The sequence below is a fragment of the Scyliorhinus torazame genome, chromosome 22 (assembly GCF_047496885.1).
Source record: "Scyliorhinus torazame isolate Kashiwa2021f chromosome 22, sScyTor2.1, whole genome shotgun sequence".
Lineage (NCBI taxonomy): Eukaryota > Metazoa > Chordata > Chondrichthyes > Carcharhiniformes > Scyliorhinidae > Scyliorhinus > Scyliorhinus torazame.
Window position 1 is genome coordinate 31,948,222 of NC_092728.1, and position 15,222 is coordinate 31,963,443.

Here is a 15,222-nt window from a genome sequence, read left to right on the forward strand (position 1 = left end):
GCCAGACTTGATTAAAGATCTTAAAGTAAGGGAGCACTTAGGAGGCAGTGATCATAATATGGTCGAATTCAATCTCCAATTTGAAAGAAAGAAGGTAGAATCAGATGTAAAGGTGTTACAGTTAAATAAAGGTAACTACAGGGGCATGAGGGAGGAACTGATGAAAGTCGACTGGGAGCAGAGCCGAGTGGGAAAGACAGTAGAACAGCGATGGCAGGAGTTTCTGGGAGTAATTGAGGACACAGTACAGAGGTTCATCCCAAAGAAAAGAAAGGTTATCAGAGGGGGGATTAGGAAGCCATGGCTGACAAAGGAAGTTAGGGAATGCATCAAAGCAAAAGAGAAAGCCTATAATGTGGCAAAGAGTAGTGGGAAGTCAGAAGATTGGGAAGGCTACAAAAACAAACAGAGGATAACAAAGAGAGAAATAAGGAAAGAGAGGATCAAATATGAAGATAGGCTAGCCAGTAACATTAGGAATGATAGTAAAAGTTTCTTTAAATACATTAAAAACAAACGGGAGGCAAAAGTTGACATTGGGCCGCTCCAAAATGACGCTGGTAATTTTGTGATGGGAGACATGGAAATAGCTGAGGAACTGAATAAGTACTTTGCGTCAGTCTTCACAGTAGAAGACATGAGTAATATCCCAACAATTCCGGAGAGTCAGGGGGCAGAGTTAAATATGGTAGCCATCACAAAGGAGAAAGTGCTAGAGAAACTAAGAGGTCTAAAAATTGATAAATCTCCAGGCCCAGATGGGCTACATCCTAGAGTTCTGAAGGAGATAGCTGAAGAAATAGTGGAGGCGTTAGTTATGATCTTTCAAAAGTCACTGGAGTCAGGGAAAGTCCCAGAGGATTGGAAAATCGCTGTTCTAACCCCGCTGTTCAAGAAGGGAACAAGGAAAAAGATGGAAAATTATAGACCAATTAGCCTAACCTCGGTTGTCGGCAAGATTCTAAAGTCCATCGTTAAGCATGAGATTTCTAAATTCTTGGAAGTGCAGGGTCGGATTAGGACAAGTCAGCATGGATTTACTAAGGGAGGTCATGCCTGACAAACCTGTTAGAGTTCTTTGAAGAGATAACAAATAGGTGAGACCAAGGAGAGCCAATGGATGTTATCTATCTTGACTTCCAAAAGGCCTTTGATAAGGTGCCTCACGGGAGACTGCTGAGTAAAATAAGGGCCCATGGTATTCGAGGCAAGGTACTAACATGGATTGATGATTGGCTGTCAGGCAGAAGACAGAGAGTTGGGATAAAAGGTTCTTTTTCGGAATCGCAACCGGTGACGAGTGGTGTCCCGCAGGGTTCAGTTTTGGAGCCACAGCTGTTCTCTTTATATATTAACGATCTAGATGACGGGACTGGGGGCATTCTGGCTAAGTTTGCCGATGATACAAAGATAGGTGGAGGGGCAGGTAGTATGGAAGAGGTGGGGAGGCTGCAGAAAGATTTAGACAGTTTAGGAGAGTGGTCCACGAAATGGCTGATGAAATTCAACGTGGGCAAGTGCGAGGTCTTGCACTTTGGAAAAAAGAATAGAGGCATGGACTATTTTCTAAACGGTGACAAAATTCATAATGCTGAAGTGCAAAGGGACTTGGGGGTCCTCGTCCAGGATTCTCTAAAGGTAAACTTTCAGGTTGAGTCCGTAATTAAGAAAGCAAATGCAATGTTGTCATTCATCTCAAGAGGCTTGGAATATAAAAGCAGGGATGTACTTCTGAAGCTTTATAAAGCATTAGTTAGGCCCCATTTAGAATACTGTGAGCAATTTTGGGCCCCACACCTTAGGAAGGACATACTGGCACTGGAGCGGGTCCAGCGGAGATTCACATGGATGATCCCAGGAATGGTAGGCCTAACATATGATGAATGTCTGAGGATCCTGGGACTATATTCATTGGAGTTTAGGAGGTTGAGGGGAGATCTAATAGAAACTTACAAGATAATGAATGGCTTAGATAGGGTGGATGTAGGGAAGTTGTTTCCATTAGCAGGGGAGACTAGGACCCGGGGGCACAGCCTTCGAATAAAAGGGAGTCACTTTAGAACAGAGATGAGGAGAAATTTCTTCAGCCAGAGAGTGGTGGGTCTGTGGAATTCATTGCCACAGAGGGCGGTGGAGGCCGGAACGTTGAGTGTCTTTAAGACAGAAGTTGATAAATTCTTGATTTCTCGAGGAATTAAGGGCTATGGAGAGAGAGCGGGTAAATGGAGTTGAAATAAGCCATGATTGAATGGTGGAGTGGACTCGATGGGCCGAATGGCCTTACTTCCGCTCCTATGTCTTATGGTCTTATGGTCTTATGGTGCTTCTTCGCTGTCGGTCAGTTAGTTGTGAATCTGTTTTGTGGGTGATTGAGAAATGGAGCATTGTTGATGGCTGTCATTTTGAGGGTAAGGGAGTGAGGAGTGTCTGAATGCAGGAATGTAATTGTGGGGATTGTGATCGATCAGTGGGGTTGACTGGGGCGTGATGGATGTGGATTTGATTTGTGTGGCTCTGATCAATGGATCTTTATTAATTGCAGTTTGATTGAAGGATATTTGTTCAGCAAAGATGGCCTTGTTGCCGGGAACTTCTCCAATAACAGAATGTCGCAAACCGTTTGTTCCGTCATTTGCGCAAAGAACCAATCAGCGCTGAGCATCATACAGTTTTCTTTATTATGGTTTCCCTGAGCAACTGTTATGTTTTGTTCTCAAGGACCAATCAGAGCACGGTTCGGTTGATTAAAATGCTCCAAGGAGCGCGGTATAAATAGCGGCAACGTAAACACACGGCACATTCTCAGGAGCAGGAGGAGATCATGGTGAGTGACTGCAGCAGAAGCTCATGGAGCTTTATTGTGCACAATTTGCCACACTACCAGTAGGATGTGGAAGCTGTGGAGGGGGTCCAGAGGAGGTTTACAAGGATGTTGCCTGGTCTGGAGAGTGTTAGCTATGTGGAGAGGCTGAATAGATTCAGACTGTTTTCATTAGAAAGATGGAGGTTGAGGGGTGACCTGATAGAGGTCTGCAAGATTTTGAGGGGTATGGATAGAGTGGGCAAGCACTCTTTCCCAGGGTGGAGGGATCAGTAACCAGGGTGCATAAGTTTAAGGTTCCTGGGGCAAAGTTTAGAGGAGATGTGTGAGGCAGGTTTTTTTTACGTAGAATGTGGTGAGTGCCTGGAACACGTTGCCAGGGGAGGTTGTGGAAGCAGATACATTAACGATGTTAAAAGGCATCTTGATAAATACATGGATAGGATGGGTATAGAGGGATGCGGCACAAGGAAGTGCTGAGGATTTTGGCCAAGGTTGGTATTATTACTGTACAGCTTGGAGGGCCGAAGGCCTGTTCCTGTGCTGTATTGTTCTTTGTTCTTTGTTCAAAGGAATCCACACGAAAGGCAAGATGCACAATATGAGAGTGAGAAGTTACTGAGATGGTGGATACGTCAGTGGAATGGGAATTCATTTGAAAAGGGAAATCAGCTGGGAGAAAGGGGAAATGCACAGGAGGAGTAGCAATGGGAGGTAAATAGAAATCTTAACTGAGTCGGAGAGAGGTAACCCGCAAGACAAGGAAACAACATCATGACGGACATCCAAATGTGGCAGCGGGAATATGGAGGAAGACATTCATCCATAGAGAAAACAAGGCTCCACAGTAAATGGACATGCAAGAGGAAAATAAATCCACAGGGGAAGACTCTTTCCACAGAGGAGAGACGAGGACAATCTGCGGAAGTTATGGAGTGATCGACAATGAAACAAGGCTTTAATTGAGGGAGGAATAAAACCCTGCAGAAAGTGGAGGGGCTAATCAGGGACCGCTGCAATGCAGGGAATCCGTACTGTGTTCTTTTTAACATTTTATTCTATTTTATCCATTTCCAGAATGTGGGCATCACCAGCATTTATTGCCCTACTCTAGTGGCCTTTCAGAAGGTGGTGAGTTGCCTTCTTGAACTGCTGCAGTGCTTGAGGTGTATGCTAGGCAGGGTCTGGGTTTGCTGTTGTCATTTTTGGGGCCTGGTTCAATGCCAGGTGGCCCATCCAGTTTCATTCCTTTTTGGTCTTTTTGTAACTTTCTGGGCCATTTAAGAGGGCATTAAGAGGCAACCATATTGCTGTGGGTCTGGAGTCAAATGTAGGCCCGACCAGGTAAGAATGGCAGATTTCCTTCCCTGAAAGACATTAGTGAACCAGATGGGTTTTTACGACAATCGACAATGCTTTCATGGTCATCATTGGGCTTTTAATTACAGTTATTGTTTTGAGTTGAAATTCCATCACCTGCCATGGTGGCATTCGAACCCAGGTCCCCAGATTATTATGCTGGGTCTCTGGATTACTAGTCCAGTGACAATAAAGTACGCCACCATCTCACCTCGCACACACCTCTCTACTTCCAGCTATATTGACTTTATAAAGCATTGTGCTGAAAAAATATTTGCATCTTTTTTCTCCTCTCTTTAGCGTGAGTGTCTTTCAATCCACCTTGGCCAGGCGGGAGTGCAGCTTGGTAATGCTTGCTGGGAGTTGTATTGTCTGGAGCATGGAATCCAGCCCGATGGGCAGATGCCCAGTGACAAGACCATCGGAGGTGGTGACGACTCCTTCAACACCTTCTTCAGTGAGACAGGAGCGGGGAAACACATCCCACGAGCTGTGTTTGTAGATCTGGAGCCCACCGTGATTGGTAAGGTGATAGTTTTTTGGTCCTTCAGTCAGCCAGTTTTGTTTCAAAACTCAGTGAAATACAGTCTGTAGGCATCAAATGTGCTGGAAAGGTCTGTGTCCCTGTTTCTTCATTTCTGTTCCCTGTCCACAGATGAGGTCCGCACCGGCACCTACCGCCAGCTCTTTCACCCAGAGCAGCTCATCACAGGCAAGGAGGATGCGGCGAATAACTATGCACGGGGCCACTGCTCCATCGGAAAGGAAATTGTGGATCTGGTCTTGGATCGCATACGGAAAGTGGTACGTTGTGTAACAGGGACATTGGCAACTCCCAGCTGCACAGAATACCCATATCATCATTTACCACTCTCACATTTCACCATCATGCTGTCCCAATGCCTTGGTGTAAATGAAATCTTATTCATGTCCATGTGTACAAATCCCACTCAGTCTCTCCTCTATCTCATGTTGATTTCACTCCAATATTCCCCTGATCACAATAGGCAGCTGGGACATGGCACCCAAGGCTAAACCTTACTCTCAACATCACTGCTTTTCCACCCTGAGATTGACTCTCCCTCCCCCTCACAGTAAATATTCTCTCCCGTCAGATTCCAATCATCCATCTCACCACCTCTTGCTTGCCCTTTGCCAACGGTTGATGACTGTTCTTTGATACTGGTTGTAATTCCTTGCTCCATTTTAATCTTTTCTCCTTTGTTTACCCACAGGCTGATCAATGCACCGGACTCCAGGGTTTCCTCATCTTCCACAGTTTTGGGGGTGGCACGGGCTCGGGTTTTACTTCCCTCCTGATGGAGAGACTCTCCGTTGACTACGGCAAGAAATCCAAACTGGAGTTTTCCATTTACCCTGCTCCCCAGATTGCCACTGCGGTGGTCGAGCCATATAATGCTGTGCTCGTCACCCACTGCACCCTCGAGCACTCTGACTGCGCCTTCATGGTGGACAATGAGGCCATTTATGATGTCTGCCGACGTAACCTTGACATCGAGAGACCAACTTACACAAACCTCAACCGTCTCATGGCACAGATAGTGTCATCCATCACGGCCTCACTCCGGTTTGACGGTGCCCTCAATGTGGACCTGACTGAGTTTCAAACCAACCTGGTCCCCTATCCCCGCATTCACTTTCCATTGTTAACCTACGCGCCCCTTATATCAGCTGAGAAAGCTTACCACGAGCAACTCTCGGTGTCGGAGATCACCAACTCTTGCTTTGAACCAGCCAACCAGATGGTGAAGTGTGACCCCCGCCAGGGCAAGTACATGGCGTGCTGCATGCTGTACCGAGGAGACGTGGTGCCAAAGGATGTCAACGCCGCCATCGCCACCATCAAGACCAAACGCTCAATCTCGTTTGTTGACTGGTGCCCGACTGGATTCAAGGTGAGTGTGGTCTTTGTAATCAACACATGCGGCTTTTGTGAAACATTGGATTGTTCCAATCTCGCCTCACGTGCACACAGGACATCTTTTCCATCCGGGCCAAAAGCTGAATTTTCATTCTGGAACAGAAAGTAACAAATGTTCCCTAATTCTGGTTCAAACAGGAGCTCCCACTGAGGCTTTCAGTTGAAGTCTCTCAGTTTCAATCTTCGATTGTAGCTGGGAATGTACCACGAGAATGTTCCCTTAAAATAAGAAGAATGAGAATCAAAGCCACATTGGAAAAGATGTGATAAAGAATTTAATTATCTCCTGAATGCAGCCTCACAAAATCTTCCATCAGAAACTAAGCTTGACACCTAGATTGAAAGTCCAACCAACAACCAGAGCTGGCTTCTGGTACATTTACAGGCGCAATACAGTTCCTAAATTTAATGTTTATGCAATTCCATGGCAACCAACAGATCTGATTTTGAAGTTCTAACATCTTTTCCTTTCCCTCTGTAGGTTGGCATCAACTACCAGCCTCCAACAGTGGTGCCAGGGGGTGACCTGGCAAAGGTACAACGGGCCCTCTGTATGCTGAGCAACACCACCGCCATTGCCTTGGCTTGGACCCGACTGAACCTCAAATTCGATAAGATGTACGCCAAGCGGGCCTTTGTCCACTGGTATGTGGGGGAGGGGCTGGAGGAAGGAGAGTTCCAGGATGCACGTGAGGACATGGCGTCACTCGAGAAGGATTATGAAGAAGTGGCCGTCGATTCTTCCTCACTGGACAGAAAGGCAGAGGAGGAAGAATAATATTTATTAATACAGATTGTAAAAGATTATAACTTTATTTCACATTTATTTGATGGTCTTTATTTAAGTCAATAAATTTATTTTTAAATGGTTTTGTGTGTGAATGTCAATTTAGTAGCCAATAAGATTGAACAGGATCCATGGACCCTGAAAGTGGGTAAATCAAACTCGCCGGGATCACAGTCTAGATATCACAGAACATTTCAATTCTTAATTTCTAAAACAATGATCATGGTCTCTCTGATTGATATTGGTTTAATAGGTAATAGCCTGATTAATTTGGCTCTCATGGAGGGGGATCTTCTAAATGGAGATTTGATAGATTGGAGATGAGTTACAGAGGGAAACCAGAGAATTATCCACCAATTGGATAAAGACCCTCACAGATTAATAGACTGCTAGCTAAAGTTTAGATTGATGGAACTGGAGGACATGGGTAAGCACCACTTAAAACTGTACCACAGAATGTAAAACTGTCTACCCAGTTCTCTTAAAGCTGGACTGTTTAAATATGATATATCGTTTAAATCTGGCCTATGCAGATTAAAGTTGGCCAGTACAATTTAAAGCTGGCCTTACAGTTTAAATCTGACCTGTACTATTGAAAGCTAGCATACCCCATTTAAAGTTGGCCTACCCAATTTAAGTAATCTTGCCCTATTTCAACACTACTTAAACTGAGCATTTGCTATTTAATGCTACCCTGCATCATTTAATTCAAGCCCACCTTACGTAAAGATATCTGACCTGCACTAACTAAAGCTAGTCAGAACTATTTAACCAAAGCTTGCAGTAGTCAAAAGAGGACATTACCACCTGCAATAGGACTGAAGACTTGTGCTCCAGAATTTGCCACACCCCTACCAAGCTTTTCCAGCACAGCACAGAAGACACAGCCAGATGCAGACACATCAAAGAGTGAGTTTGGGAGCTGGGAATTTGAAGCTAGGTAGGAATTTGAGGCTGCGTCGGAGGAGGTGCTTTTTATCCCTTGATTTGTCACACTCAAATTTCTAGTGAGTGTCCATGCCCTGCTGCAGGTGACTACAAGGGAGATCGCTAATTGGTGACTAACAGGTAAGCCCTTCATATTGAGAGCAGAGCTGAACAGGAGAAATCCGGACTCCAGTCAGAGAAGGTGAGTGGTTCTCTAGAAATCAGGTGAATCGTGCCCTGAACCCGTTCATTCCTAGGCTCACCGGAGTAGATTCTGACCTACATTTTGTAAGGTAAGAGTTTTGTTTTGTGATTTTTTTTCTTCTCACACTTACTGGAGGGTAGCAAGCCAACAGGTAAGTGATTGGCTCATGACTGGTAAGTAGTTTTTCCTTTCATTTTTATCTTTTTCTCTTGGCATTGTAGTTGTTTTGTCAGTTAACTTAAGGGTTTAGACATGGCAGGAGATTCCAGACCCGTGTCATGCTCCTCTTGTGCGATATGAGAGTTCAGGGACGTGCCCACTGTCTCTGGCACCTTCACGTGCAACAAGTGTATCCAGGTGCAACTCCTGTTAGACCGCTTGACGGCTCTGGAGCTGCGGATCGACTCACTTTGGAGCATCCACGATGCTGAGGAAGTCGTGAACAGCACATTAAATGATTGGTCACACCACAGATAAAGCGTACTGAGGGAGATAGCAAATGGGTTATCACCAGACAGAGGAAGAGTAGGAAGGCAGTGCAGGGGTCTCCTGCGGTCATCTCCCTCCAAAACAGATATACCACTTTGTATACTGTTGGGGGAGATGGCTCGCCATGGGAAGGCAACTGTAGCCAGGTTCATGGCACCGTGGCTGGCGCTGCAGCGCAGGAGGGCAGGAAAAAGAATGGTAGAGCTATAGAGATAGGGGATTCATAGATACATTGGAGATAAGAGCAGGAGGAGGCCTTTTGGCCCTTCGAGCCTGCTCCACCATTCATCACGATCATGGCTGATCATCCAACTCAATAGGCTGATCCTGCTTTCTCCCCAAAGCCTTTGATTCCATTTGCCCCAAGTGCTATATCTCGCTGCCTCTTGAACATATTCAATGTTTTAGCATCAACTACTTCCACAGGCTCACCACTCTTTAGGTGAATAAATATTTCCTCATCTCTGTCCAAAATGGTTTACCCTGAATCCTCAGACTGTGACCCCTGGTTCTGGACACAACCACCATTGGGAACATCTTCCCTGCATCTAGTCCATTTAGAATTGTATCAGTCTCTATGAGATCCCCCGTCATTCTTCTGAACTCCAGCGAAAACAATCCTAACCTAGTCAATCTCTCCTCATATGACAGTCCCGCCATCCCTGGAATCAGTCTGGTAAACCTTCGCTGTACTCGCCCGACAGCAAGCACATCCTTCTTCAGAAAAGGAGACCAAAACTGCACACAATATTCTAGGTGTGGCCCTGTATAATTGCAGCAGCACATCCCTGCTTCTGTACTCAAAACCTCTCGCAATGAAGGCCAACACACCATTAGCCTTCTTTACCACCTGCTGCACCTGCATACATACCTTCAGTGACTGGTGCACAAGGACACCCAGGTCCCGCTGCACACTCCCCTCTCCCAATTTACAACCATTCAAGTAGTAATCTGCCTTCCTGTTTTTGCTTCCAAAGTGAATACCTTCATGCTATCCAAATTATACTGCATTTTCCATTGATTTTCCCACTCGCCCGACCTGTACAGATCTTGCTGTAGGATCCCTGCATCCTCATCACAGTTCACCCTCCCACCCAACTTGGTATCATCTGCAAACTTTGAGATGATACATTTTGTTCCCTCAAGCAAATAATTAATATAGATTATGAATAGCTGGGGTCCCAGCACCGATCCCTGTGGTACCCCACTAGTTACTGCCTGCCAATTTGAAAAGGACCCATTAATTCCTACACTTTAGTTCCTCTCTGCCAACCAGTTTTCTATCCACCTCAATACACTTCCCCCAATCCCATGCGCTTTAATCTTGCACAATAATCTCTTATGCGGGACTTTGTCAACCGCCTTCTGAAAGTCCAAATATACCACATCAACTGGCTCCCCCTTGTCAACTGTACTGGTTACATCATCAAAGAATTCCAACAGATTTGTCAAGCATGATTTCCACTTCATAAATCCATGCTGACTCTGACTGATCCTGCCACTGCTTTCTAAATGTTCCGCTATAAAGTCCTTGATAATGGATTCAAGAATTTTTCCCACTACCGATGTTAGGCTTACTGGTCTATAATTCCCTTTTTTCTCTCTACCACCCTTTTTGAATATTGGAATGACATTATCTACCCTCCAATCTGCAGGGACCGTTCCAGAATCTATAGAATCCCGGAAGATGACCACCAATGCATCCACAATTTCCAGAGCCACCTCCTTAAACACTCTGGGATGCAGATTATCAGGCCCTGGAAATTTATCCCCCTTGAATCCCATCAATTTTCCCAGCACCATTTCTCTATGAATATTTATCTCCCTCCGTTCTTCCCTCTCACTAAACCTTTCATTCTCCAACATTTCTTGCATCTGATTTGTGTCCTCTTTTGTGGAGACAGAACCAAAGTATGTATTCAATTGCTCAGCCATTTCTTTGTCCCTTATTATGCATTCCCCTGTTTCTGTCTGTAGGGGGCCTACATTTGTCTTTACCAATCTCTTTCTCTTCACAAATCTATAGAAACTCTTAGTGTCAGTCTTTATGTTCCCGATTGTAAGGGAAGTAGACAGCGTTTCTGCGGACACAAGCGAGACTCCAGGAAGGTATGTTGCCTCCTGGGTGCAATGGTCCTGGATGTGTCAGACCGGCTGCAGGGCATTCTAAAGGGGGGGGGGGTGAACAGTCAGCTGCTTTGGTGCATATAGGCACCAACAATATTGGTAAAAAACAGGGTGAGGTCCTATATTCTGAATTTAGGGAGTTAAGAGATAAACTAAAAAGTAGGACTTCAAATGTAGAATCTCGAGATTGCTACCAGTGCCACGTGCTAGTCAGAGTAGGGCTGACAGGGTAGACAGGATGAATGTGTGGCTTGAGAAATGGAGGGATTCCGATTTTTGGGACATTGGAACCGGTTCTGGGAGAGGTGGGACCATTACAAATTGGACGGTCTACACCTGGTCAGGACTGGAACCAATGTCTTCTGGGGGTTGTTTGCTAGCGCTATTGGGGAGGGTTTAAACTAATGCGGCACGGGGATGAGAACCAATGCAGGAAGTCAGAGGGTAGTAAAGAGGGGACAGAAACAAAAGCTAGTCAGGAGAAAAGTGGAAGGCAGAGAAACAGATTTAACTGCCTAGAATGACAGGGGGATGGGAACCAGAGCTGTAGGTCAGTGGGAGAAATAACCGAGGGAGACTACAGACTAAGGCCAGTAAGATAAAGAGGAAGAACAGGCAAGGAGTGGTTGGTCAACATAGCTTGGATTAGTGTGTGGAATTACGATATTGTTGCTATTCCAGAAACTTGGTTGAAAGAGGGACAGGATTGGCAACTAAACATTCCAGGATTTAGATGCTTCAAGCAAGATAAAGGGGAATGCAAAAGGGGTGCAGGGGTTACATTATTGGTTTAGGAGATTATCACAGCTGTGCTGAGGGAGGACACATTGGAGGGTTCAGGCAGCGAGGCAATATGGGTAGAGCACAGGAATAGGAAGGGTGCTGTCACAATGTTGGGGGTTTACTGCAGACCTCCTAACAGCCAGATTGAGATAACTTTCCCCATATTGACTGGGACACGCTTACTGCTAGAGGCATGAATGGAACAGAATTTGGAATGAGTGTCCAGGAGAGTTTCTTGAAACAATATGTAACTAGCAGAACTCAGGAAGGGCCATATTAGACCTGGTGCTGGGAAATGAGCCCGGCCAGATGGTCAAAGTTTCAGTAGGAGATCATTTCTGAACCAGTGATCATAATTCTGTACGTTTTAAACTGCTTATGAGAAAGGACAAGAGTGGTCCTCAGGTGAAGGTGTTAGACTGGGGGGAGGCTAAGTACAACAGCATTGGGCAGGATCTGGAGAGTATTGAATGGGCGAGGCTGTTTGAGGGAGGCTTTCAAATGTCAGTTGATTAGAATTCAGGGTTAGCATTTACCTGTGAGGATGAAAGATAAGGGTGCTAAGTATCGGGAATCCTGGATAACGAGGGATATTATAAATCTTGACAAAATGAAAAAGGAAGCATTCATAAGGTCTAAAAGGCTAAGGACAGATGAAGCCCTTGAAGAATGTAAACCAAGTAGGAAGGAACTTAAGGTAGGAGTTAGGAAGGCTAAAAGGGATCATGAAATGTTGTTGGCAAGCAGGATTAAGCATAATCCTAAGCCATTTTATACACATGTAAAGTGCAAGAGGATAGTCAGAGAAAGAGTTGGTCCATTCAAGGATATTGGAGGGAATCCATGTATAGAACCAAAGGAAATGGGTGAGATACTAAATGAATACTCTGCCTCAGTATTCCCCAAAAATAAGTACTTGGTGGATGAAGAGTATAGGGTAGAGTGTGTAGATATTCTGAGTCATGTTGATGTGAATAAAGAGGAGGTGTTGGGCATCTTAAAAAGCATTACAGTAGATGTCCCCAGGGCCTGATGGATCTACCCCAGAATACTGAGGGAAGCAAGGGAGGAAATTGCTGGGGCCTTGACAGTAATCTTTGTATCCTCATTGGCTACAGAAGAAGTTCCAGAGGATTGGAGAGTAGCCAATGTTGTTCCATTATTTAGAAGGGCAGCAGGGATAATCTAGTAAATTATAAGCCGGTGAGCCTTACGTCAGTGGTAGGGAAATTATTGGAAAACATTCTTAGATATAGGATTTACTCACATTTGGAAACAAATGGACTTATTAGTGATGGACAGCATTATTTTGTGAAGGGGAGGTCGTGCCTCACTTATTTGATCAAATGTTTCGAGGAAGTGACAAATATGATAGATGCGGGAAAGGCAGGAGATATTGTATACATGGACTTCAGTAAAGGCTTTTACAAGGTACCTTAGTGGTGAACTGGTACAAAAGGTGAAGTCACATGGGATCAATGGAGAGCTGGCAGGTTGGATACAATACTGGCTTGGGCACAGGAGACAGAGGGTAGCAGTAGAAGGGTGCTTTTCTGAATGGAAGGCTGTGATTAGCGGCGTTCCACAGGGATCAGTTCTGGGGCTTTTGTTGTTCGTGGTGTAAAAAAATGATTTGGAAGAAAATGCAGCTGGTCTGATTAGTAAGTTCGCAAACAGCACAAAAATTGCTGGAGTTGCGGATAGTGAAGTGGATTGTCAAAGGATACAGCAGGATAAAACTGGCTGGAATCTTGGGTGGAGAAATAGCAGATGGCGTTTAATTTTAAGGTGATTGGAGGAAGGTATAGGGAAGTTGTCAGAGGGAGGTTCTTGACATAGAGGGTGATGGGTGCATGGAATGCAATGCCAGTGGAGGTGATGGAGTCAGAGTCATTAGGACATTGAAAACAGCGAGGGAGGTAAGTGAGCCGGGACAGTGAAAACAGTGCGAGAGATGAGTGAGCCGGGACATTGAAAACAGCACAGGAGGTGAGTGAGCCGGGACATTGAAAACAGCGCGGGAGCTGAGTGAGCCGGGACAGTGAAAACAGCGCGGGAGCTGAGTGAGCCGGGACAGTGAAAACAGCGCGAGAGGTGAGTGAGCCGGGACATTGAAAACAGCGCGGGAGCTGAGTGAGCCGGGACATTGAAAACAGCACGGGAGGTGAGTGAGCCAGGACATTGAAAACAGCGCGGGAGGTGAGTGAGCCGGGACATTGAAAACAGCGCGAGAGGTGAGTGAGCCGGGACATTGAAAACAGCGCGAGAGGTGAGTGAGCCGGGACATTGAAAACAGCGCGGGAGCTGAGTGAGCCAGGACATTGAAAACCGCGCGAGAGGTGAGTGAGCCGGGACATTGAAAACAGCGCAAGAGGTGAGTGAGCCGGGAAATTGAAAACAGCGCGGGAGCTGAGTGAGCCGGGAAATTGAAAACAGCGCGGGAGCTGAGTGAGCCAGGAAATTGAAAACAGCGCGGGAGCTGAGTGAGCCGGGACATTGAAAACAGCGCGAGAGGTGAGTGAGCCGGGACATTAAAAACAGCGCGAGAAGTGAGTGAGCCGGGACATTGAAAACAGCGGGAGAGGTGAGTGAGCCGGGACAGTGAAAACAGCGCGGGAGGTGAGTGAGCCGGGACATTGAAAACCGCACGAGAGGTGAGTGAGCCGGGACATTGAAAACAGCGCGAGAGGTGAGTGAGCCGGGAAATTGAAAACAGCGCGGGAGCTGAGTGAGCCGGGAAATTGAAAACAGCGCGGGAGCTGAGTGAGCCAGGAAATTGAAAACAGCGCGGGAGCTGAGTGAGCCGGGACATTGAAAACAGCGCGAGAGGTGAGTGAGCCGGAACATTGAAAACAGCGCGAGAGGTGAGTGAGCCGAGACATTGAAAACAGCGGGAGAGGTGAGTGAGCCGGGACAGTGAAAACAGCGCGGGAGGTGAGTGAGCCGGGACAGTGAAAACAGCGCGAGAGGTGAGTGAGCCGGGACATGGAAAACAGCGCGAGAGGTGAGTGAGCCGGGACATTGAAAACAGCGCGAGTGGTGAGTGAGCCGGGACATGGAAAACAGCGCGAGAGGTGAGTGAGCCGGGACATTGAAAACAGCGCGGGAGCTGAGTGAGCCGGGACATTGAAAACAGCGCGTGAGCTGAGTGAGCCGGGACATTGAAAACAGCGCGAGAGGTGAGTGAGCCGGGATACTGAAAACAGCGCGGGAGATTTAAAAAAGCGCAGTAGCTGCGAGTCAGAGCGGAGATTTTTTAAAATCGCGGCCTAGTTTCGGGAGCCGTTCGGAGGAGGAGGAGCTGTCTCTGTCAGGGAGAGAACCTGAGAGCATCTAAGACACTCAGAAGGTAAGAAGGTAAGTAAGTGATTTTTACTCATTTTTACTTTTATACCTTTTTCAAATTGTGTGTGTTGGGGGGAAACTGAAGTGACATCACAGAAAAGCTGTGACCTGAGTGGCTGGTTGGGAATCTACACTAAATTAAAAACTTAAGCATTGGTAACTAATAAAACATAATTACTTAATTATAATTTAGAGGGGTATCTAAGCCAGAGATCGGAGTGTACTATATTTAGCTTTCGCATTTTTATTAGAAATCTAGTGCTAGGAAACAGATAGTTAACAGTAACTTTTTTTTTAATTTAAAATATTCTTTTTTTTAATTTTTAAACTTTTAATTTTAATTAATTGACGCAATGTCAGTTAGAGGGGGCAGTGCTCTGACTGTGAGATGTGGCAGGTCCGGGAGGCTTCCAGCATCCCGGACTGTCTTCATCTGC

At 45.8% G+C, this 15,222-nt stretch overlaps 1 protein-coding gene across 1 annotated transcript; it reads left to right on the forward strand.

Annotated features, from left to right (window-relative positions):
- The first annotated feature begins 2,785 nt into the window (after positions 1–2,785).
- LOC140398992 (tubulin alpha chain-like) lies at positions 2,786–6,992 on the forward strand. The gene is made up of 5 exons (XM_072488024.1): positions 2,786–2,824; positions 4,481–4,703; positions 4,836–4,984; positions 5,416–6,096; positions 6,604–6,992. Exons 1-5 carry the CDS (start codon positions 2,822–2,824, stop codon positions 6,898–6,900), a joined length of 1,353 nt encoding a protein of 450 aa, XP_072344125.1. The 5' UTR covers positions 2,786–2,821; the 3' UTR covers positions 6,901–6,992.
- Positions 6,993–15,222: the final 8,230 nt, after the last annotated feature.